At 43.2% G+C, this 26,084-nt stretch overlaps 1 protein-coding gene across 7 annotated transcripts in view; it reads left to right on the top strand.

The window, feature by feature from the left end:
- The window catches only part of RAF1 (Raf-1 proto-oncogene, serine/threonine kinase), a 111,553-nt gene that overhangs the window by 44,242 nt on the left and 41,227 nt on the right, over positions 1-26,084 (top strand). For 2 of the 7 annotated variants that reach the window (XM_075574963.1, XM_075574962.1), the window contains exons 2-7: positions 12,397-12,627; positions 18,288-18,400; positions 21,403-21,505; positions 23,000-23,157; positions 24,019-24,114; positions 25,113-25,266. In XM_075574963.1, the coding sequence (XP_075431078.1) occupies positions 12,421-12,627; positions 18,288-18,400; positions 21,403-21,505; positions 23,000-23,157; positions 24,019-24,114; positions 25,113-25,266 (831 nt within the window). In that variant the 5' untranslated portion in view covers positions 12,397-12,420. Of the gene's footprint in view, positions 1-12,396; positions 12,628-18,287; positions 18,401-21,402; positions 21,506-22,999; positions 23,158-24,018; positions 24,115-25,112; positions 25,267-26,084 lie in introns of those variants that run through there. The other 5 variants (XM_075574960.1, XM_075574957.1, XM_075574964.1 and 2 more) reach the window with 3 other exon arrangements.

Raw genomic sequence — 26,084 nt, 5'->3', positions numbered from 1 at the left:
GTGCTATACAGGACATTGGGATAGTCACATAGCCGAGTTCTGTGTGTGCTATACAGGACATTGGGATAGTCACATAGCGGGTTCTGTGTGTGCTATACAGGACATTGGGATAGTCACATAGCCGGGTTCTGTGTGTACTATACAGGACATTGGGATAGTCACATAGCCGGGTTCTGTGCGTGCTATACAGGACATTGGGATAGTCACATAGCCGGGTTCTGTGTGTACTATACAGGACATTGGGATAGTCTCATAGCCGGGTTCTGTGTGTACTATACAGGACATTGGGATAGTCACATAGCGGGTTCTGTGTGTGTTATACAGGACATTGGGATAGTCACATAGCGGGTTCTGTGTGTGCTATACAGGACATTGGGATAGTCACATAGCCGGGGTCTGTGTGTGCTATACAGGACATTGGGATAGTCACATAGCCGGGTTCTGTGTGTACTATACAGGACATTGGGATAGTCACATAGCGGGTTCTGTGTGTACTATACAGGACATTGGGATAGTCACATAGCGGGTTCTGTGTGTGCTATACAGGACATTGGGATAGTCACATAGCCGGGTTCTGTGTGTACTATACAGGACATTGGGATAGTCACATAGCCGGGGTCTGTGTGTGCTATACAGGACATTGGGATAGTCACATAGCGGGTTCTGTGTGTACTATACAGGACATTGGGATAATCACATAGCCGGAGTCTGTGTGTACTATACAGGACATTGGGATAGTCACATAGCCGGGGTCTGTGTGTGCTATACAGGACATTGGGATAGTCACATAGCCGGGGTCTGTGTGTACTATACAGGACATTGGGATAGTCACATAGCCGGGGTCTGTGTGTACTATACAGGACATTGAGATAGTCACATAGCGGGTTCTGTGTGTCCTATACAGGACATTGGGATAGTCACATAGCGGGTTCTGTGTGTGCTATACAGGACATTGGGATAGTCACTTAGCGGGTTCTGTGTGTGCTATACAGGACATTGGGATAATCACATAGCGGGGTCTGTGTGTACTATACAGGACATTGGGACAGTCACATAGCGGGTTCTGTGTGTGCTATACAGGGCATTGGGATAGTCACATAGCCGGGTTCTGTGTGTGCTATACAGGGCATTGGGATAGTCACATAGCGGGTTCTGTGTGTGCTATACAGGACATTGGGATAGTCACATAGCCGGGTTCTGTGTGTGCTATACAGGACATTGGGATAGTCACATAGCCGGGTTCTGTGTGTGCTATACAGGACATTGGGATAGTCACATAGCCGGGTCTGTGTGTGCTATACAGGACATTGGGATAGTCACATAGCCGGGTTCTGTGTGTGCTATACAGGACATTGGGATAGTCACATAGCCGGGTTCTGTGTGTACAATCCAGGACATTGGGATAGTCACATAGCCGGGTTCTGTGTGTACTATACAGGACATTGGGATAGTCACATAGCCGGGTTCTGTGTGTACTATACAGGACATTGGGATAGTCACATAGCCGGGTCTGTGTGTACTATACAGGACATTGGGATAATCACATAGCCGGGTTCTGTGTGTGCTATACAGGACATTGGGATAGTCACATAGCCGAGTTCTGTGTGTACTATACAGGACATTGGGATAGTCACATAGCGGGTTCTGTGTGTGCTATACAGGACATTGGGATAGTCACATAGCGGGTTCTGTGTGTGCTATACAGGGCATTGGGACAGTCACATAGCCGGGTTCTGTGTGTGCTATACAGGACATTGGGATAGTCACATAGCCGGGTTCTGTGTGTGCTATACAGGACATTGGGATAGTCACATAGCGGGTTCTGTGTGTGCTATACAGGACATTGGGATAGTCACATAGCCGGGGTCTGTGTGTGCTATACAGGACATTGGGATAGTCACATTGCCGGGTTCTGTGTGTGCTATACAGGACATTGGGATAGTCACATAGCCGGGTTCTGTGTGTGCTATACAGGACATTGGGATAGTCACATAGCCGGGTTCTGTGTGTGCTATACAGGACATTGGGATAGTCACATAGCCGGGGTCTGTGTGTGCTATACAGGACATTGGGATAGTCACATAGCCGGGTCTGTGTGTGCTATACAGGACATTGGGATAGTCACATAGCCGGGTTCTGTGTGTGCTATACAGGGCATTGGGATAGTCACATAGCGGGTTCTGTGTGTGCTATACAGGACATTGGGATAGTCACATAGCCGGGGTCTGTGTGTGCTATACAGGACATTGGGATAGTCACATAGCGGGTTCTGTGTGTGCTATACAGGACATTGGGATAGTCACATAGCGGGATCTGTGTGTGCTATACAGGACATTGGGATAGTCACATAGCCGGGTTCTGTGTGTGCTATACAGGACATTGGGACAGTCACATTGCCGGGGTCTGTGTGTGCTATACAGGACATTGGGATAGTCACATAGCGGGTTCTGTGTGTACTATACAGGACATTGGGACAGTCACATATCCGGGGTCTGTGTGTGCTATACAGGACATTGGGATAGTCACATAGCCGGGGTCTGTGTGTGCTATACAGGACATTGGGATAGTCACATAGCCGGGGTCTGTGTGTGCTATACAGGACATTGGGATAGTCACATAGCGGGCTCTGTGTGTGCTATACAGGACATTGGGATAGTCACATAGCCGGGTTCTGTGTGTACTATACAGGACATTGGGATAGTCACATAGCCGGGTTCTGTGTGTACTATACAGGACATTGGGACAGTCACATAGCCGGGTTCTGTGTGTACTATACAGGACATTGGGATAGTCACATAGCGGGGTCTGTGTGTGCTATACAGGACATTGGGATAGTCACATAGCCGGGGTCTGTGTGTGCTATACAGGACATTGGGACAGTCACATAGCGGGTTCTGTGTGTGCTATACAGGACATTGGGATAGTCACATAGCCGGGTTCTGTGTGTACTATACAGGACATTGGGATAGTCACATAGCCGGGTTCTGTGCGTGCTATACAGGACATTGGGATAGTCACATAGCCGGGGTCTGTGTGTGTTATACAGGACATTGGGACAGTCACATAGCCGGGTTCTGTGTGTGCTATACAGGACATTGGGACAGTCACATAGCCGGGGTCTGTGTGTACTATACAGGACATTGGGATAGTCACATAGCCGGGGTCTGTGTGTGCTATACAGGACATTGGGATAGTCACATAGCCGGGGTCTGTGTGTGCTATACAGGACATTGGGATAGTCACATAGCCGGGTTCTGTGTGTGCTATACAGGACATTGGGACAGTCACATAGCGGGTTCTGTGTGTGCTATACAGGACATTGGGATAGTCACATAGCCGGGTTCTGTGTGTACTATACAGGACATTGGGATAGTCACATAGCCGGGTTCTGTGCGTGCTATACAGGACATTGGGATAGTCACATAGCCGGGTTCTGTGTGTACTATACAGGACATTGGGATAGTCACATAGCCGGGTTCTGTGTGTACTATACAGGACATTGGGATAGTCACATAGCGGGTTCTGTGTGTGCTATACAGGACATTGGGATAGTCACATAGCCGGGGTCTGTGTGTGCTATACAGGACATTGGGATAGTCACATAGCCGGGTTCTGTGTGTACTATACAGGACATTGGGATAGTCACATAGCGGGTTCTGTGTGTACTATACAGGACATTGGGATAGTCACATAGCGGGTTCTGTGTGTGCTATACAGGACATTGGGATAGTCACATAGCCGGGTTCTGTGTGTACTATACAGGACATTGGGATAGTCACATAGCCGGGGTCTGTGTGTGCTATACAGGACATTGGGATAGTCACATAGCCGGGGTCTGTGTGTGCTATACAGGACATTGGGATAGTCACATAGCGGGTTCTGTGTGTGCTATACAGGGCATTGGGATAGTCACATAGCGGGTTCTGTGTGTGCTATACAGGGCATTGGGATAGTCACATAGCGGGTTCTGTGTGTGCTATACAGGACATTGGGATAGTCACATAGCCGGGGTCTGTGTGTACTATACAGGACATTGGGATAGTCACATAGCGGGTTCTGTGTGTACTATACAGGACATTGGGATAGTCACATAGCCGGGGTCTGTGTGTGCTATACAGGACATTGGGATAGTCACATAGCGGGTTCTGTGTGTACTATACAGGGCATTGGGATAGTCACATAGCGGGTTCTGTGTGTACTATACAGGGCATTGGGATAGTCACATAGCGGGTTCTGTGTGTACTATACAGGACATTGGGATAGTCACATAGCGGGGTCTGTGTGTGCTATACAGGACATTGGGATAGTCACATAGCCGGGGTCTGTGTGTGCTATACAGGACATTGGGATAGTCACATTGCCGGGTTCTGTGTGTGCTATACAGGACATTGGGATAGTCACATAGCGGGTTCTGTGTGTGCTATACAGGACATTGGGATAGTCACATAGCCGGGGTCTGTGTGTACTATACAGGGCATTGGGATAGTCACATAGCCGGGGTCTGTGTGTGCTATACAGGACATTGGGATAGTCACATAGCCGGGTTCTGTGTGTGCTATACAGGACATTGGGATAGTCACATAGCGGGTTCTGTGTGTACTATACAGGACATTGGGACAGTCACATAGCCGGGGTCTGTGTGTACTATACAGGACATTGGGATAGTCACATAGCCGGGGTCTGTGTGTGCTATACAGGACATTGGGATAGTCACATAGCGGGTTCTGTGTGTGCTATACAGGACATTGGGATAGTCACATAGCGGGTTCTGTGTGTACTATACAGGACATTGGGATAGTCACATAGCGGGTTCTGTGTGTACTATACAGGACATTGGGATAGTCACATAGCCGGGGTCTGTGTGTGCTATACAGGACAGTCACATAGCCGGGGTCTGTGTGTGCTATACAGGACATTGGGATAGTCACATAGCCGGGTTCTGTGTGTGCTATACAGGACATTGGGATAGTCACATAGCGGGTTCTGTGTGTACTATACAGGGCATTGGGATAGTCACATAGCGGGTTCTGTGTGTACTATACGGGACATTGGGATAGTCACATAGCGGGGTCTGTGTGTGCTATACAGGACATTGGGATAGTCACATAGCGGGGTCTGTGTGTGCTATACAGGACATTGGGACAGTCACATAGCGGGTTCTGTGTGTACTATACAGGACATTGGGATAGTCACATAGCCGGGGTCTGTGTGTGCTATACAGGACATTGGGACAGTCACATAGCGGGTTCTGTGTGTGCTATACAGGACATTGGGATAGTCACATAGCGGGTTCTGTGTGTGCTATACAGGACATTGGGATAGTCACATAGCCGGGTTCTGTGTGTGCTATACAGGGCATTGGGATAGTCACATAGCCGGGTTCTGTGTGTGCTATACAGGCATACCCCGGTTTAAGTACACTCGCACATAGGCAAACAGCAGCTCGCGCATGCGCCAGTCAGCACGTCCTGAACAGCAATACGGGATCCCTACCTGTACCGAAGCTGTGCGCAAGACTATAGAGCCTGTTACACATGCGTTATTTACATCAGTTATGCACGTATATGACGATTGCAGTACAGAACATGCATCGATAAATGGAAAAAAGTTAATACTTCACTTTAAGAACATTTTCGCTGTACATACATGCTCCGGTCCCATTGCGTACGTTAATGCGGGGTATGCCTGTACAGGACATTGAGAGATAAAATTACCTGTTGGAAACAATTTGACCTTTTTATGTAGCTCTTTGGAGTGCACGTTATTCTTAAACAAATGTTGGTGAAAAACCTAAATTCACATAACCATGTTAGAGAGCGGCTCTGCTGTTATGGTTGAGCATAACTTTTACCAGCTTCCTGCCCAGTATATAGATGCACACAACGCAAAATGCTTGCTTAGAATGTGAGTGTGTACACGCGTCATTGTGTAAACATATCTTTACATGTCCCGAAGGACAGACCGCACGAATCCACACGTGGTTTATCTGTGGTCGGTAGTGACGAGTAAGGCCTCGGGCATGCGCTGACCCGTGCTGAGGCGCGCTGCTGTTCGGCACTGAGCCCCTGCAGCCGCAATGAGAGCGGCTTTAGCAGGGGCTCGCGCACGCTTGCGGAAGCGTGTGTCTTAACAAATATTACGTTTCTGAGCTCGCCGGAGCGCAGGGCCGGTCATTTGAGCGATTCGCCCAATGAGGGCGAACCAGCTCCGTGACGTCACAGGCCGCCCCCCCAGACACGCCCCGGGATGGCGCGCGCGCTAAGGCCAGGCTTTCCCTCAGCGCGCCTCCGCACGGCTTCAGTCTCTATGGACCAAGCCTAAGATTTTACTGTTGAGCAGTTTTGTCTGTATATTATGTTACTGTAGTAGGATTTTTTTCTTTTATTTCCTGTTTTCTGGCAGTAGGAGTTGGTTTTCCAAAGCAGAGTTTGAATAATAATCTTTAGAGTTGCGGTCCATTGTTTAAAATTCATCATTCTTTATTTTGACTTATTAAATGTTTTTTTATTTTGTCTACCAATCAAATTTCTAGCTCATAGAAATGTAATGTACGATCGCTCGTCGTATAAAAGTGATGTGCTCCAGATTGGTGATAATTAGCCAAATATTGCAGTCTGGTAACGTCCCCAACGTTGCAACAAATGTGAGCACATCGCATCTGAAAGACCAGGGCAAGCAGCAGATGTTTCGAATTATCCAGGAAATCTATACCTTTTTTATTGCCCACAAGCTGAACCCTGACCTCCACTTTCAGACCGCTGCACCAGTCTGTACACTCCGATAATACACAACACAAGAACTTGCAAATTGGCAACTCAATGGCTATTGTAGGCAGAAAGGAAACCCTTTCTCATTCAGTATAAATTGGGAGAAAATAGTGCAAAACCATAAAGACTGCCTGTGTTAACTAATTTGAACTGTAATTTTGTGGAAGATTGTCTAGAACGGACTTAAAGGGGCATCATGTAAAAGTACATTTTGTGAAGCTTTGTGCATGGCCTGCCCCTCCTGCCCATCCTGCCCCTCCTGCCCCTCCTGCCCCTCCTGCCCCCTACCCCACAGTAGTGCGATATTGGGGATAGTCTCAAACAATAGGACCCTTCGCTGTTCTGTGCATGTTCATTTTGATCCCATCTAGGAGTGGGATTCCTTCAGGAGAAGTCCTACTGAGGTCACAGGGAAAAGGATGCTATGTATGTATGTATGTATGCATGCATACATGCATACATGCATACATACATGCATACATACATACATGCATACATACAAGCAGGTAACTAAAGTGTTTTGGACATAACATTGTGAAATAGCCCATCCACTGCACTGGTTTTCTGTATTGGGTAATATCTTTTTTTTATTATTATTATTATTATTATTATTATTATTTGGAATGGTTTTCTAAAAAGCCAAAAAGAGAGATGTTGACTAAATATGCAATTCTACTTGTTTTTCTTTAACGAACTTAAAGCTGCAGTTCAGTCTTTTTTTTCTTTTTTTTCTTTTATTTATTTTTTTACTTTCAATAGTTTCATGTGTGCAATCTCTAATTACCTAAAGAACTGTATAGCTGCAGGTCAATTCGTTCTCCATGTATTGATCGGTGAAATTTGGTGACATAATTAGTGAAGGGATCTGTTTATAATCTGCTTGACTGGCAGTGGAAGCTCATGAATATTCATGAGCACTCCTGCACTGACATGTGCTAGAGGGAGGGCAGGGCTGACAAAGGGGTGTGCCAGGGCTCGTGACAGGACATGAAGGGGCGGTGCCTTAGCAAATGGCTGTTAAAATAGAATACAAGAAAATTGGTCTTTGAAAGTTGTTTTTTTAAAAACAGAAAATGCTAAAAGTATTTTTTCTTACTACAGAACTGATTTATTAAAAAAAACACACATGCAGGATATTGACTGAACTGCAGCTTTAACCATTTAAAAAATATATATCTATATATCACAATTAGATAACATACGGTGGGTGAAAAAGGTGACGAAAACCCTCCACCGTATTGCATATAGCAAATAGAAAGATCACTTGTGAGCACATTCACATGTCTAAGACATGTCTGCAAAACTGCTTTTCGCCATTATCACCCAGCATACAGCGCTTCCACTGCAGCAAGGGATTCTGGAAAACGACATGCAAATGAGCACAGTGTCACCCTTTGCCTCAAATCCATTTTTACATGGAACCCTTATAAGCTTATGCTCGCTGCATTACACCGCTTTCCGTATAGCCAGTAAACCTACTCACAGACAGGTTTTTTTTTAAATATATAAAGCCCGGGCAGTGACAATGATCACTCTAAAAACCGTGCCTCATGGTCCACAGAGGGTACCAGGTGCTCCCTACTTGTGACTGTCCTTTCCGAAGGTCGGTCTAGTCATTAGTCTATCCATTGTGTCTTCAGACACGAGGGCCCAGAAGATTTCTGGCATGTTCCATGGAGTCTTCATCCGAGGAATCAGTCTCCTCTTGATCGTCCCCTTCTCGACCAAACGGCTAGACAAAATGGTCCGAGTTCCAATAGGTCTTCAGCCGAAGCCTAGTGTCCCAACACTCATTCTCTTCCTCTTCCCCTCCTCAGCTAGAAGGCCAGACAGAAGGGTCCGAGTCCACTCTGGGAAAACCCCACGTAATCTTTTCTCTCCGAGGAGAGACGGGTGATTACAGACTGGCACAGTCTTTAATCTCTCAGAGGAAAGACAGGTGACTAATAACCAAACGTGAAAAAACAAACACAATTCCTGGTGCTGAGTGGCTCTAAAATGCAGTGTAAAAAGTGCTCAAAGAAGGCCCTGACCCGAAGGCCGGGGGTGGTTCCTAAAAAATCTGTGCGTGCTCCAGCTAGAAGGCCAGGGAGATGCTCAGTGTGGAAATAAGGATACATGCCACCCAGTTGTGCAGGTACATGGTGCTCTTGTGATGTAGGCACATCACAACCCGAAGGGGCAGCAACCAATGAAACCCGCCAGGTTTACCATCCCTGGGGTGCAATGAATTAAAAATGCCCGGGCTTATTATATCCGCTTCTCAACCATTTAGACCATCGAATCAAGTGTATATCCACAAGGTCCATCTTTGGAAGGGCAGACCATACACTTGATCATAGCCAAAAAGGCAGAGAAGTGCCAGACAGCTGTTTCGACCTTTTGGGTCTCATCAGTGTTGGGTTGTACTGGCTTTGCTATTTTAAGGATGGGATATATATATATATATATATATATATCTTACAGGCTGATGTATTTTTTGTTGCATTAAATCAGCAGCCCAAGTAGCATCTACACAAAATGTTTTTTTAGAATATGTTTGAAGCAGGGGTCTCTGGAGCGTAACCCCGTTCATTTCAGCTCCTGTGCTCCCCTTTCCCCCCTGCTTCCTGAGAAACTCACCTCCGTAGGGGGTGGGGGTATCGCTGACAAGTTTAAAGGTCCTGGTCAAGCGGGCCAATAGGAAGCCGCAAGGGATTACATCACGTCATCCTATTGGCCGACGTGCTGCGGGACATTTAAGCCGCCATTTCGTTGTGGGCACACAGTCCAGTCGGAGCTGCTACCGGCGCCTACTTCGGAGATAACTCCGGGGGTCCCCGGAGCAGAAATTAACAGGGTTCAGCTCCGGAGACCCCCTACTTCAATTCAATGTTAAAAAAATAAAATAATAATAATTTGCCGGCTTGGAGTGCGCCTCTTTAGATGTAATATTTGTAGAAGGATAAACTTGCCTTGTAACAACCTCTAAAACATCCTCATAAATTAATATTCACAGTGAGATAAAGTTTATCTCCAAAACCAATCTACAGATAGTAGCACCGGCCCTGCTCCTCTCCAGACTCTGCTGATGGGTCTCCAAAAACATAATATCAAAGCCCTGCAGTTGGTGCAAAACTGCGCAGCCCGTCATAGCCGGCACGGTCAGGAGACCACATCTCGCCAGTATTACAAGATCCGCACCGGCTCCCGGTGGAGCAAAGGGATCTTGACTCTTACCTTCAAGGCTATCCATGGGCTAGCCCCCCACCCCTTACCTTCAGAACTACCTCATCAGTAACAGCCCCAATCATGCTCTCAGATCTGCCATCACCCCTCAACTGACTGAGCCTCGGCTTAAGGTCAATAATGCCCGGCCATGGTGCCTTCGCGGTGTGCGGGGGCGGTGGGAAAGCGGGTGCTTTCCCTGGCCATGTTCGAGGTGTCATGGGGTCGTGCCTAGGAGTGTCACGGAGCTGGTTCGGCCTCATTGGGCGAACCGCTCACGTAACCGGCCTGTCGCGCCAAGGAATCAGTTTGAACTGTTTTCTTGCGCAAAGCACGGCAGCTTCCGCCCGCACTCCGCATGGACGCGAACACTGCCTTAAGGCAGACTGTTTGCTCAGCGCGCGGTCTGCGGCACCATGGCCCCAGCCTTTAGCTGGTGGGAGAGCGTCATCAAGAACTGCCCCAAGACTGTGGAATTGGCTCCCTGCTGCTTTAAGAAATCAGGAAGCTTTGCTTCCATTCAGAAAATAATTAACACCCTTCCTTTTTAAACCAAGCTTGGCAAACAGACCTTGGCAGCCATCTTTCCTGCTCCCATTCGTGTTTTCTGCCCTTTGTTGGTCTTCCTTGTCGTTCCCCTATATGTTTTCGGTAGGTCTGGGATGTGTGTTCTCCCTGAGTTCCTACACGCGCTCTAGCACCGAGTGTCTTGGTGAGTTGCGCATTAGAAAAGGTTTGAAATAAGGAGAGGGATCGGCTTTGTGACTTTGCTGTAGGAATGTTACTCTTTGTTGTATGTACATTGTATTTTCCAAATTACTCAAGGGATCAACTTTAGAGTATGTAGTGGCTCAAGTTATAAACCATGAGCAGACTAACCGCTAGTCTGCCCTCTTGATGTATCTTTATGGTGGTTTATTTTGCAAATTAAGCCAGAGGAAAAAAGGTTCATCTCGTAGCGAGACAAAGCATGAGTAACATTATAACCAGCAGGCAATTCCATCTACTTGCTGAAAACGTTACCCGATAACACAAACACTGAAGTGAAGCATTGCAATGCCAGGGAGGGTTGCTACACAAACTACTCTCTTTGCATACAATTTCCCTCCTTGCAAACGTAAGCCAGCCCGCTTTAATACGGGAAATGGCACTCCTCCCGATTCACAAACCCCGTCCTGGGTAGTATGCCGCACCTAGACGTGGGCAGAATTGTACCACAAAAATGTTTCCTGAAAATTTATTTCAACATTCACCGCTTCCAAAATGTTATCCAAGATGTAATACTTTAAGGATTATATTTGAATAAGTAATTTTGGCCACCATAGTAACCACGTAACTTGCAGTAGAGTTAGTTAGACATGTGCAACATCCCAGTATCTGGTGTGACATTTTACATGGGAATTTGAATCAACTAGATGGCCAAGTTTTAAACAAGGCATTTTCAAATTGATGCCCTAACTCAGGGGCTCAACTACAGTCCTCAAGCCCCCCTTACAGGTCAGGCTTTCGGGATCTCGGCTTCAGCACAGGTCGCTCAATCCGAGGCTTGGTTGAAGATTGAGCTACCTGTGCTGAAGCAGGGACTGATTGAGCCACATGTGCTGCAGCTGTGATATCCTGAAAACCTGACCTGTTGGGGGGGATTGAGGACTAAAGTTGAGCCCCCTTCCTTAACCTTTCATTTAATTTACATGTTAAAAATAGGTCTGTTTTCTGATGGAGCAGATCAGTTGTCAGAGAATTGAATAAATTTATATAAAAGCGTAACATTAAATGTCAGCTAGATATTGTACCTTAAAATGTTTATATGGAGATGTTGTCGATAAGGAAGTTAGTCTTTCATCAGATGAGGCGTGCTGTTTGCTGCAAGAAAGGGCTATTTAAAAAAATAATAATTCTTAGAGAACGTGCACCTTTTCTAATCCACCTGCAGTTCAGTAGGGACAATCACAGAAGATGTGGGAGCAAAATAATTAGGCGCACCATAGACTGGCAAGTGTTGGTTTGAGGATTTCTTCTCAACATTTAGAAGGGGTGTGTGGTGTGTGTGGTGTGTGTGGGTGTGTGTGGGTGTGTGTGTGTGGGTGTGTGTGGGTGTGTGTGTGTGTGTGTGTGTGTTCTCTCATATTGTGTGATGGTAAAATATAAATATGTTGCTAAGTGTATTTTAGTTTGCGTTACAGCCACAATTCTCATGTACATGTTAACTTGACATTAATTAAAAACACGGAATTCTCTTATCTTTGCGCAGGGCTTTCAATAATTGCCTCCATTTCTGATAACTTTGCTATGATCGCAGCCGCTTTGGAACAATGCTCCTAGGAGTGGAGGGAGAATCCTCCCATTTTTCCGTCACTGGTGGTTACTGTCTGAATTTGAAGGTTCGTTCTAATGGGTGTTTTTTTTCCCCCCTCTACTTTAGTTTTCTGTGCAATACAAGTTGTCAATGGAGCACATTCAAGGAGCTTGGAAGACAATCAGTAATGGTTTTGGATTCAAGGACTCTGTATTTGATGGACCTAGTTGCATGTCTCCCACAATTGTTCAGCAGTTTGGCTACCAACGCCGGGCATCGGATGATGGCAAACTGGCGGATACCTCCAAGACGAGTAGTACAATTCGCGTTTACTTGCCTAACAAACAGAGAACAGTGGTAAGCAACATGTTTAGTATCTGTGTTCATTTATTATTGTTTAAGCAGCACGACCAGCACGACCTATTTCTGCAGTGATTCATGTCCTATGCCTTTTGTTCTTGACCAAAAAAGTGTTTCATGGTAAAAACTTGACGTAGCCGAAAGGTTAACTTCAGCACTGCCAGCAACAGATAACAGCCATGGGTGGCAAGCCTCTCTCCGAGATAAGGGGTTAATGGTGCTCTTAGTCTTTGGGGTTACATCTTTTGCTCCGAGGAGCTAGGCAATATAATCTGTTTAGTTGATTTCCATTTAACTATGCAGTGTTATTTACTATACTCTGATAACTTGGCCCTCTTCTGTTTGAGGACACAATCTGAATAACACATTCCTTTTTTTCTTTGATACTGATTTTCCTGCTCTGTTTGTTTCTGAGCTAATAAACTGTAACAGGAGTTATAGTCATGTTTTCACTTTAGTGATGAGATACATCCCTCAGAATAGTGATTTGGGAAAGGGTTCTGTTATACTCGTGTTATACCCTTTTAATGCATGACCACAGTTGACCATTCTCTTAATTGTTTAAGTTTCTTTTGATTGTTGTTAACTCCCTTTCATAAGCTGCATTATTTTGGTGACGTTCATGCACAGGTCGGGGATTATCCCGGTATGTAATACAAAATGAGCAGTCTTGGTGCAGTAATGCCTGGTCATCATGGCATGTGTATCTGTACGCTCATTGGCTTACTAGCTGGTCACACTTGCTCCACCACATTTTTCTGTAGATGGTTCTTACCATTATACACCCGTCACATAATGGTGATCCAACTTTTATTTGAATGCCATTATGATTTTAAGAATGTTTCACCTTTATCAAGTCAATTATGTATACAATTAACTGCAGCTAGAATGTATAATTGAACACACCTTTCATTGTTTTATTAATTATGCTTGCTGACTTGCCTGCTGAGTTCAAATATTGAGGCACACGTTTACCAATTGGAACTCATCCATATTTTGTTCTAAGTCCCAGTCTCACAACTGGCCCTTAAGGTGCCAGTCCCCATCCACATGTTTTCTAGTAGGATTGCTGCAGTGGTGTTATCATTACATCATTCTTTCTCCGTTCCAGAACATAAGTAGTATGTATCGTATATATTCTGATTTTATGGTTGCATATAATACACTTTACTGCCTCTCCTGCCTTGTGGGGTCTTGCACAAATGGCACGACAGCCGACACCTCTATGACCTTGGTGACCTAGGAATCTCATGAGCTTTTGGGTTATAACGGAGGCTTGGAGTGGAAGAGGAGTGACTACTTCTATTTAGATGAGCTGTGGGTAAAAAGGAGATTAATCTAGAGGGATGTTTGCTGTATTGGGGACCACATTACCATGGAACCAACATTGTGGAAGTTTGAACACGGTTGAGTTAACCCTTAAAGTGATAATGTTCAGTCGTTTTAAGTCCCACAAATTATTTTCTGTAAAAAAAATAACCATTTTTTAGCCGCCTTTGTTAATAAGTGGGATGGCACAAAAACAAATACATTTCTGTGGTAATGGAAACCGCAGTGCCACAACATTAGGCCGCGCTTATAGTGCTGGCGACGCGACCGATGACGTCACCCGTCGCCACCCGCAAAAGTTATAATTAGATTTTCTGCGACTGTCGCCAGCGACGTCACGAAAGGGGGCGGGGCTGCAGTCTCTGGTTTAGAGACAGTCACATGTGGTGTCTGTCTCTAAAAAATCAAATTTGCCCGGCTTCAAATTTTTTTGCCGCTCCATTGCCGTCGCACTTACTATAAGCGCTTGCGACGGAGTCAATGTATTTGATTTGGAGCGACGTTGCTAGGCACTATAAGCGCAGCCGTAGTAGGTAGCCGTTATTCTGAATTCTCGATGTATAGGTGTTATGATGTCAGGGACTTAAAGCGTCTATGGGTCTTATTCATTAAAGAATGGACCATTGAAGTCGATGGGACTTTCCGCACATTGGCGCTGACTCTGCGCTATCACACTTTATTGAATAAGCCAGTATTTCTAAATCCTGGGTCAGAATGAATCCGTGTCGGTACAACCTACATTTTTTTTTTTTTTAAATGTTCTTTTTATAAAGAGAGCCGGTTTTACTTGCATTTTCATCATTTGGTAATGAGTACATCACAATTTAGAAATCAGCTGTGTATATTTTTGATGCTAGGCTACGTTACTTCCCAATAAAAGGGAATTGCACAGGTTACCGTGCTGTTGTGGTGAGGCTGTTTACAAAATGTCTTTCTTAACAGTCAGTTGCGTCATCTCCAATTTCTCAACCTGTCTATTTTTGTCTGATGCAAATTCTAGTCTAGGGCTCTTAAACTGGCGGCCTGCAGGTCCAACCGCAAAGGGTTTTGTACCCCTTGTACCCCTTGTACCCCTTGTACTCGGCAGCCCAAGCAACTAGTGTGAAATTAGCAGGAGCACAGGAGCGTTTCTTACACTAAATCTCACATGGAAGTTAAATTAACGTAAATATACAGTGGCGAGAAAGTTTGTGAATCCCAATGATTTAAGGAAATTCAATAGTTTTTTTCCCTGATAACCTTCTTGAATCAAAACCAGTATTTTCTTAAATATCCAATGGGGTTTATTATAACCAATTTCATGTCTTTTGAAACACAATGTTTGTCTAATTCATACATCAATGAGTAATTAAGAGTTTGGATATGTGGAAAAGTATGTGAAACCCTGGTTTGATCAGCTAAATTGAAGGGGATCATTCGAATCAGGTGTTTAAATAATTAGGTAGATTTTCACGAATTTGGAAGGCCCACCCTATATAAAGAACACAAAACTTTGTTAGTTTTAGCTTCACCAAACAAATGTGTGGAAACATCATGCCACGATCAAAAAAACTCTTGAGGACCTCAGAAAAGCAGTTGTTGATGCTCATTAGTCTAGAAAGGGTTATAAAAGCATTTCTAAGGATTTGGGGCTCCACCAATTCATTGTTGGACAGTTCAAGAACACAGTCACTCTACCCAGGAGCGACTGTCCTACCAAACCTCTCCAAGAACAAACTGGCAAATCATCCAGGAAGTCACAAAGAACCCCAGAGTAACATCCAAGGATCTGCAGGTCACTCGCTCCTTGGCTAATGTGAGTGTTCATGATTCAACTATCAGAAAAAGACTGAAAAAGAATGGTGTTCATGGAAGGATAGCCCAGAGGAAACCACTGTTGCCCGCCTGAAGTCTGCCAAAGAGCACATAGATGATCCACAAGACTTCTGGAACAATGTTCTCTGGACAGACGAGTGAAAGGTGGAACTTTTTGGCCTCAATGAGAAACGTTATGTTTGGCAAAAACGAAACACTGCATTTGAACAGAGGAACCTCATCCCAGCCGTCAAGCATGGTGGTGGGAGTGTGATGGTTTGGGGCTGCTTTGCTGCCTCAGGACCTGGATGGCTTGCCATCATTGAGACAGTCATGAATTCTGCATTGTATCAGTAGATTCTAGAGGAGAATGTCCGGCTATACGTCCGTGAGCTGAAGCGAAAGTGGGTCATGCAGCAGGACAATTATCCTAAACATACAAGCAGATCTACAAAAGAATGGCTGCAGAAGAAGAAATTCCGCATTTTTAGAATTGCCTAATCAAAGTTCAGCCCTAAACCCCATCGAAATGATGTGGCAGGACCTGAAGCGAGCTGTCCATGTAAGGAAACCCCCAAATGTCACTGAGTTGAAGCAGTTCTGTAAGGAGGAATGGGCTAAAATTCCTCAACCCGATGTGAGTGACTGACCGGCAGCTACAGGAAACGCGCAGTTGAAGTAATTGCTGCTCAAGGGGGCGCCACCAGGTACTGGATCTAAAGGGTTACATACTTTCTCACACGTTACATAGTTACATACTTTCTCACACGTTACATACTTTCTCACACACGTTACATAGTTACATACTTTCTCACACACGTTACATAGTTACATACTTTCTCACACGTTACATAGTTACATACTTTCTCACACGTTACATAGTTACATACTTTCTCACACGTTACATACTTTCTCACACACGTTACATAGTTACATACTTTCTCACACGTTACATACTTTCTCACACATGGATATTGAATGTTGAATCATTTGTGGATAAATAAATGTTGAAAAAGTATCATGTTTTTTTTGTCATTTGTTTGATCAGATTATCTGTATCTATTATTAGGACTTAGATTACAATCTAATAACATTTTAGGTTTGAAATATGTGAAAATCCTAAGTGGTGCAGAAACCTTCTATCCGCTGTATATGGTACATATAATACATGCTTGCAAAACGTTTAAAATTATCGCCTTGAGTCAATCCCAAGCATTTTTTTACCATTACTTTATTGATATTTACCACCTCTGGTAGATTTTAATGCCATTTACTAGACACCCTCTACAACTCAATATGCCGCGTTGTCCTCCAATGTAACTACAGCTCACATCACTGCAAATATACTCAAATAACTAGATTGGCCATCACTGAAGTCTATGCGCAAAGTTAATTTTTCAAATACTTTCTGAGCCAGCTCCCCGCCTATCTGAACAAGCTCCTCACCCCGACCACATGCAGCACTTATCCTCTGAGATCTGACTCCACAAGGCTGTTTTCAGTTCTCTGCACTGGCTGCCTGTAAAATGGCAAATTTATTTCAAGATTGGCTTGTTCACATTCGAAGCCTGACATGCCCCGGGTCCCAGCTATCTGAGAGGGCTTCTAGTTCCCTACACTCCTACCCTCTCACTTTGATCTGCACATGGAGGACTCCTAACAGTTCCCAGAATCTCCCTGACTTCCTTTGTAGCCGAGCTTTTAGCCACGCTGCTTCCATTCTCTGGAACAGTCTGCCAACAGTCTTACAGTTCGAGAGGCCCCCTCTCTGGGAATTTGTTGTACTTGGTCAGATGCCTCCTCTCTAGAAGTGGTGCAAACAGGAACGCGCAGCCAAAGATCCCTTCAGTTGACGTTCTGTCTTTCCCATGCGAGTTAAACCGAAGTTTTTAATAATGTATAGCACAAATGTGATAATGCATGCGTCTTGTTTCAGCTTGTATGTTTTACCCCAATCTGGGGATGTGAAAGCGTTGCGTGCAATCAGATAGTTGCAGGTAACATATCCTGACACCCGGAACAACCCGCCTTGGGTGGAGGAGAGAAGGGTTCAGTCACCCTAAAATTGACACTTTGTATTTTGTGGGAAATTAATGCTTTTCTCCAGGCCGCTGAATTCGAGCTTAGCCGTGACTTGCACTGATATGTTTCACTAATAAAGGCATTGTTACGTTACTAACAAAGAACAAAACTAAAAGAACAATTTACCTGTGGCTTCGTGGACTGACAAAACAGTATGATCACCAAAAGACATTCGCTATTGGAAATTTGAAGTTTATAAAATGATTTTAAAATACTTGTTAATATATTTTTCCTTTTTAAGGTGCCAGTTTACTACATTTAAACACTCCTCTGTCTTACCTTTCGTCCTCGGAAGAACTGCCCCTTTGAGACCATGATATATCAGAGATGCACAGCAAGGGGATTCTACAAATAATTTGGCTAATGCAAAACCATGCTCCGCCGTTTGCCTGCTTATAAAAAAATCTATAGCCCACACTGCACATTATCACCTTTTAACATCCCCCTTTCAGGTTAATGTACGGAATGGGATGAGCCTACATGATTGCCTTATGAAAGCGCTAAAAGTTCGAGGTCTCCAGCCAGAATGCTGTGCAGTTTTTCGACTTCATCAGGAACCAAAGGGGTAAGAATCTGAATTAATTTTATTTTGCTTTTTATTTTAGTTTTGTAGTATGTTCTAATATTTGAGTCATAAACCCTGAAGGACAGGGCATTACCTTCTTATTAACGCCCAGTGTGAAGGAGTTGATGTTGAAGCCTTTAACCCACCCAGGCATTAATGGCCATGTAATGCACTCTCCTGAGGGATTTATTCCCCCGACTTCCCTGTGCTTCATTTCCTTGTCTCCTGCTCCATTAGCCAGGCCCCTTCATGCTCGGCCCTACCCTGCAGGTCACCGCGCATGTCACCCCTGTGCTATGGCGGCTATCCAATGGGCTTTGGTTAATAACCCGATGCTCTCCATCTCACGCCAACTTTCCCCCTGGGGGGCCGGCAGTATGGGGGTGGGAGCCAGGTTTGTGGGGGTTTCTGGGGCCCAGCAGTTGTGAGTGATGTCTGCCTGTGGCATGTGGAGTTGTTTGTCGTGACCGGGTCAAGGCGTGGCGCCCAGGGCTGTCTGAGTGGGGAGTAGCTGCTGGATTCAAATCAAACAAGAGCACGTGTGCTACAGGTCGGAAATCTGATCAGTTAATTTTCTGATATTACTGTGCGAATAATGCTCGTAAACTCTCGAATTTCCTTTCAGAGCTGCTAGTATCTGAGGATGACCCTATAATTACTCCTATTAACCGCGTGCGCTGATAAGGGGACCAGGAATTTATAGCTCTTATTGGTCTTTCAGCAGCAGTTTATTTTTATCACATGATCTGACCTTGGGGTTTCTTGTTGCTATTGGTCTCTATGGTATGTTTTGTCTTTCAGTCCTTGGTAAAGAAAGACATTGCCTACAGAGGTGATTGTTAAATCAGCAGTTCCACTTATCTGTTTTATTACATGAAACAGTGGGATAACTGCAATTAACACACAGCAGCCGTATTTCAATATCCTACATGTCCAAGTTCTATTTACATTAAATTGTGGCTAGCATGCCATTGCTTTCTATGGGAAATAACGCACATACATGTGACTTATGTGGTTTATTCTAGTAGAGCAGTGCTTTTTAGGCAAGCATTTATTTGTAGTGATAAGTTCAGATCTCTATATCACCTGCCATGGTGTCTATAATTTATTTACTCCAAAATACACTTATTTGTTAAGCAAGTTCTGCTTCTAGGATATATGTAGCGTTGTGTAGTAGCCATGATCAGGGGTTTTTATTAGGTCAGATGTCAGTTTTAACGCTGACCGCCCTTGTAAGTTCTTAAGAGGCTCATAATATTTTTACCGAAGTATTAAAATGAATGAAAAAGCACTGCAGGGAGTTGTGTGATCAAACAGGAAACAGAATATTAAGGAGGCTGCTAAAGTAGAAATGAGTAGTAGGAGTTTGTGAGGCTGCACCTTATAGGGTTTGTGTCGGAGCCTACAGTTTTACGTCCTGGTATTTTTGTTTTCGTGTTGAGGTAATCAGATTTTGTTTTCTGTGGGTGGAGACGGGTTATGCAACCGAACCCTGTGGGATTTGTGAAACTTTTCTGTGTCTCAGCCAGCACATACAATAACAATGACTTTCTAGTAGTGCCCTTCACAAATATGCTATTTAAACATATATCAATAAAACATACATTTAGGTGTGTACCAAGTAGGTAATCGGCAGACTTGGAATGTATGTGAACAAGCATATATTATTATTTTTTATATTATATTTATATTATATTTATATATTTTTTGTTATATTGCCAAAGGCAGCTGCGTGTCCTCTTAGGGATAAACATCCTCCCTCTGTGTGTCTAGTATATGTATATAATTTTCTAGCAAAAAAACAAGCTACATATACAATTCTAATGTAAAAGAGGAGGTACTGTACTTACATACAATAGTCATATTTATAATACATTGCAAATACCTAAAGTAACGATGTGACATGAAAAGTGAAAGCAGTTTTACACAATAGTGCTCATCAACCATTTCATTCAAACCACCTGGTGTTAAAGTGCCCATCTTAAAAATCCAATATGATTCTTGCAAAGGGTTTTCAATCTGTCCCCTCCCAAGAGAAGAGAGAGCCCATATTCGTCCCATAATTATTAAACCACTTGGGCATCTATTTTGACAAACTGAAGTGTTTGTACTCCATGATTTTGGAGCCCATTTATCATGTTTCTTTAGTACTGAAGAGCAAAAAGGAGTCGAGCACACCAAAAAATAAGAACAAAATCAAAACATGGCAAAAAAGGTCATTTAATGACCTTCAAAAAGTCAAGGTGTAACATCCGGCGTTTCGGTATCAGCATGCGCCTTCACCAGCATGCACCTTCACCAGCATGCACCTTCACCAGCATGCACCTTCACCAGCATGCACCTTCACCAGGGATTTTTGTATTCAAGAAATTTTAAATTAAGTTGGAATTTTGGTCCGTCCAACATATTGATGGACCACATTTATAAGTGATTAAATATACCCCATAGGTATTTTTTTATAGATTTTAAATCGGAGTGAACTGTAGCCAGATATAGATAGTAAAATAGGCGATATCTGCACTGTATTCAGGTAGCCGATTTGTGGGGAAGGGGGAAGAGTAGAAATTGGATGTCATTTTTTTAAAACAATCTCTACCAGTAAACAAGATATTCCTTTATCCATACACAAACATAAACATGCATACACACACATGCATACACACACATGCATACACACACATGCATACACACACATGCATACACACACATGCATACACACACATGCATACACACACATGCATACACACACATGCATACACACACATGCATACACAGTATATTGCTATTTTAAGTAGTACAGAATTGCAGCACTGTGCCAGAAATATCCACGACTATTCCCCAGCAAACATACTCGCCTGGTGGACACTATTATTAAATCTATTTTTGCTCTCGCTATATAGCCTATTACAGGTTTTGTAACCAACTGTTATCTTTGTCCGGAATATTGCATCTTTCATCTTCCTAACGTCCCACACTTTCCCCTTTGTGTTGATACTGTGTAGCAGAAAGTTGCGTTTGGATTGGAATACAGATGCAGCCTCACTAATTGGGGCCGAGCTGCAGGTGGATTTCTTGGATCACGTTCCGCTCACAACACATAATTTTGTAAGTTGTTTATTTGTTTGGATTTGTGGTGTCCCGGCCTGACCATGCCGTGTTAGCATATATACTGTACCTGAAACATTTTATGCGGAAGGTGGTTCTCAAGCTAGAATCCCTGGATCACAAGTGGCCCCCGAAGATTCGTGGTGATCCCCAAAATTCACTTCAGAACGCTATCTCTTACAGCGATGCATTCTTACTACTGATACTGGTCCAGTGTTGTTTGCAATATGTTATACTTCGATGTAAATAGATTGATGGGTGCATCGAAGTGGAAGCAATTCCTCTGTTTATTAACACTGAAGTGATCCACATTGAAGTTTTAAGAACCCTGCACCAGGACATTGAGAGAGAACATAGCGCGCGCTGGAACTCGCTTACGGTCTGAACAATTTCAGGGAAATAGAATGAAGTTAAAGTAAAATCGTATGTGGGATGAACGGCAATCTAGGTTTAGAATCACCGAAAAGGTTAATCTTAGTGAACACAAACTATGCTCCAAAAACAGTGGGGAAAAATTATGAAAAAAAACACAAAATACTGTGTTCAGTGTCCCAAATATATGTCATACAATTGGGTACAATTTCCCAGTGAGCGGCAGCCCTTCTATCTGCCATCTTCTGATTGACCCGTCTGTCGTTAAAACCCTAAAAAGCAATGTAACCCACATGGTCCTGTACTGATCCCAGAAACAGGGGGTTACAGCAAGATAGAGAAGCGCAGGAGATCCGATGGTGTCATGTTCTGCATGTAATAAAACGATGCAGATAGAGAGAAGTTTGCATTGCACTCCCAAGCAATGATATATGAAATAGCGCATCAGAAAAGGTGCCAGCTGGTCTCTGTATTCCGGAGTGTTTTCACCGTTGCATCTTGGTCTTGCAATGTCTTGTATATAATGTATAACCCTGCTCACTTAATGTAACTATGTATTTGTCATAAGAACTCTGTGCAAAGGACAGACTTAAAAACGAGAGGTAACTCTCAATGTATTACGTCCTGGTAAAACATTTTATAAATAAATTACATCAGAGGGGCATATATTGAATAATATTAGGGACTCTCCTTTTTGTGACTTTAGCAAATTGATTTTATTCATGAAGTTTGGCCTTGTACGTAAGGTTTCAGCTTAGTAATAGTTTACAGTAGATCTTTCCGGATGAAACCCAAGAGAAAAAACTGAAATAAGTCTGAGATTTACATAAATGGGGAATGTGTTTTTAGATCATAACATGATCACTGTAGACATAATTTGTCCTATTTAGATCAGTGTAATATATTTGTCTTGCTGTGTGCAACACAACAAAAGATGCATAAATACAACTTTGTGTGTTCTCCTATTTGAGAGGTGAGGATTGGGCAGTACCGATCAGCACCATTGCACTCCAATGTGCGGCTTCTTGCGGTCGTGCTTAATTGGCAGTATTGCACTTTAAATAACCCCCATTATATCAAACCTTTTTTGTTGAAAGCTTCAATTTCTCCAACAATGTCCAGGTTCGGAAGACTTTTCTAAAGCTTGCCTTTTGCGACATCTGCCAGAAGTTCCTATTGAATGGCTTTCGGTGTCAGACATGTGGTTACAAGTTTCATGAACATTGCAGCACGAAAGTCCCGACTATGTGCGTAGACTGGAGCAACATCAGGCAGCTATTGTAAGTGTTCACTACTGTGATTAAGACTCATTTCATATTGTTCATAAATGTTCACTTAACGGACTACATCTTGGTTGCCTTTTGTGGATAATTATCCGGTCATTGCCACGTTACAGAGCTTATAGCAGAACCAGGACGGACTGTTTTTATTAAAAAATAAAAGAATCCAGCTTTGAATTGACTTTTTTATAATTGGATGAACAGTAAATCCCGCAGCGGGGAAACATCTGGATCAACCCGTTTATTCTATTTTTAAACAAAGCTATTATTGTAAATGAAATAGCACCACGAGATGAGCAAAGGCTGTGAGCTGGGCATTCCTCCAAGTAATTACCATCGTCTTTCATCGTGTGGCAGTAGAAAGTGTAGAGGAAAATACTTCCTTATATATTCAGTATTTCTTAACCATTGCAATGGTGGAAGTATGCACACATTTAAATGTTAATTATTGCTTAACTAATTTAGAATATATGTTTGTACTTGGTCACAATATCTTCAAAGCATTTCAGTAATTCTGTCATCAGTGTTACATGTGAATGTAAATTTGTATTGGTCCGTGTCTAAATATAATCTTCCAAACAAATGCTTGGGTGGGCTAATACAAAACCCATCATGACATGCTTTGGTCAGACGCTGCACATTGGGGATGTAATGCGGTTTAGCCCAGGAGTGTGCACTCGTGGGTTTGTACTGCCACCTTCGAGTAAATACAGCGTGGGGGCTCAAATCAAGATATCGCACATAAACAACGAAAGTTGGCATCATCCGTTTTAACAAACGTATTGTTCATTGCAGACGTAGCTTTATTAGGGAGGGCTCCAAAATCTATTAACATTCATTGCTGGATACTTTTACCTGCAGATTATTTCCCAATTCAAACATTGGCGATGGTGGCATGCCTGCATTACCTTCACTGACCTTGAGGCGGATGCGCGAGTCTGTCCGTGTTCCTGTTAGGTAAACACTCGCTCTTTTTTAAGATTAAACTCCTTTAAAAAAAAAAAAAAAGTTTGCATTATTTTAAACAAATATTAAGAGAAGTGGTTTGGCAAATTGCTTTTGTAAAAGGGGTTAGTTACTGCAGTTGTGTTTGCATGTATAAAAATACCACATGATTTTAGAGCTAGATAAATATCTAGTTACTTTTCTATAAAACAAATAACATGCTAAACTGCAGTCAGTTGTGCACTTTAGTGGAAACTGAAGCAAATGCAGCCATATACAGTATAATGTGTGTACACGGTAAGAAGCGGGCATTCACATAGCTTAATGCAGCCATATACAGTATAATGTGTGTACACGGTAAGAAGCGGGCATTCACATACCTTAATGCAGCTATATACAGTATAATGTGTGTACACGGTAAGAAGCGGGCATTCACATACCTTAATGCAGCTATATACAGTATAATGTGTGTACACGGTAAGAAGCGTGCATTCACATACTTTAATTCAACTCGATGTTCACAAATACTGTTATGTATCAAGGGTTGCAAAATAACATATTTACCTAGCAGTGCTGTTCTAGAAGCCCCTTTCGTATATAGGGGAAATAAAGAAGGCAACAGTCCACTTCAGCATCATTTTCATATTACGGCTGTTTGCATCAATGTATCGAGGAATTCTGTGTCAACTTTCCTGCACTTGCAATAGTTTAAAAAATGGGGAGTGGATTCTAGGGGAAAGGGAGAGAAACTGTAATTGTTTTGAGTAATTGAATAATATGTATCGCACTTGTAAATCCGTCAAATCTGTCTGGTGGAAAGCGTCTTTAAAGTCTCTGCTCGAGATCAGTAAGTTGTGAGATGCTCCGTTATACACATCCCCAGCATAGATTGACGCAAAAGAAAACCAGTTGCACTGCGTTATGGACCAGATTGCACCTTCTTGATACGTATCCCTTATACTTGGTAATGGTTAAAATATTACTTTATTTTTTATTTCTCCTTTCAAAAGTTCTCAGCACAGATATTCTACGCCTCACGCCTTTACCTTCACCACATCAAATCCATCTTCAGAATGTTCCCTTTCTCAGAGGCAGAGGTCCACTTCAACACCTAATGTCCACATGGTCAGTACAACGATGCCCGTGGACAGCAGAATCATTGAGGTAAAGATGACTGCTTAACTACAATGTTTTCTACGTGGTGTCTGTCCACGCTGTAGACAAACGTGTTTTGAACAACCGTGATGCTAGCTTAAATTACCAAATAGTTTGACAATCTGTTAACAGAGATGGGGGGTTTCTTTGTGAAATGGTTTAGCCAAACATTAATAATTCGACATTGTTACAATGAAGCCCACACACAGCATGGTTACAAGGTTTAATAAAAGAATGCAACTGTTAGGCTGCTAAGGAAACCATGTTACCACTGATCACTTTCACTGCGCAATGTAACATGTGACATAATCGGGCTGAACCAGCACCTGTGGGAATTCAGCCCGGTCACCAGTGTTGCCTTCTCTCTCTTATAATTTAAACATTGTTCCTCAAAGCTGTGTTGTCTGGGATCGCTCCAAGGACATCCTGCAATGAAAAAGGTAACACTATAAACACCTGTCACACATATGTGCGGTGAGAGGGGAGGGTCCTGTTTTTGCTCACATGGTTAACATACAAAGTTGAATTTGGAAATCTAATAATTTTCCCAGTTTTGCCAGAGTTATACAGGCAATTAAATAATACCTGGATATTCATTAAACTGCCAATATCGTTGCAAATGCTGCATTTTTTACTCTGGATTTTAGGCCTTGGAGGATATTTTTGTTTAAAAAAAATCCTTTTGATGACAATGTTTGACGTTTTTCTTTTCAAGGAGCAATCCCACACAATTGCCCAGTTTCATTTCTTAAGTGCGTCTGAATGGGGAAGTGTTTGTCAATCAAGTGTTTTCCTTCTCCTTCTCCCTGCCCCTGCCCCTTGCCCTG

Source organism: Ascaphus truei, chromosome 17, assembly GCF_040206685.1.
Source record: "Ascaphus truei isolate aAscTru1 chromosome 17, aAscTru1.hap1, whole genome shotgun sequence".
Classification (NCBI taxonomy): Eukaryota; Metazoa; Chordata; class Amphibia; order Anura; family Ascaphidae; genus Ascaphus; species Ascaphus truei.
The sequence above is the reverse complement of the archived record's forward strand: the minus strand, read 5'-3'. Positions and strand labels throughout refer to the sequence as shown.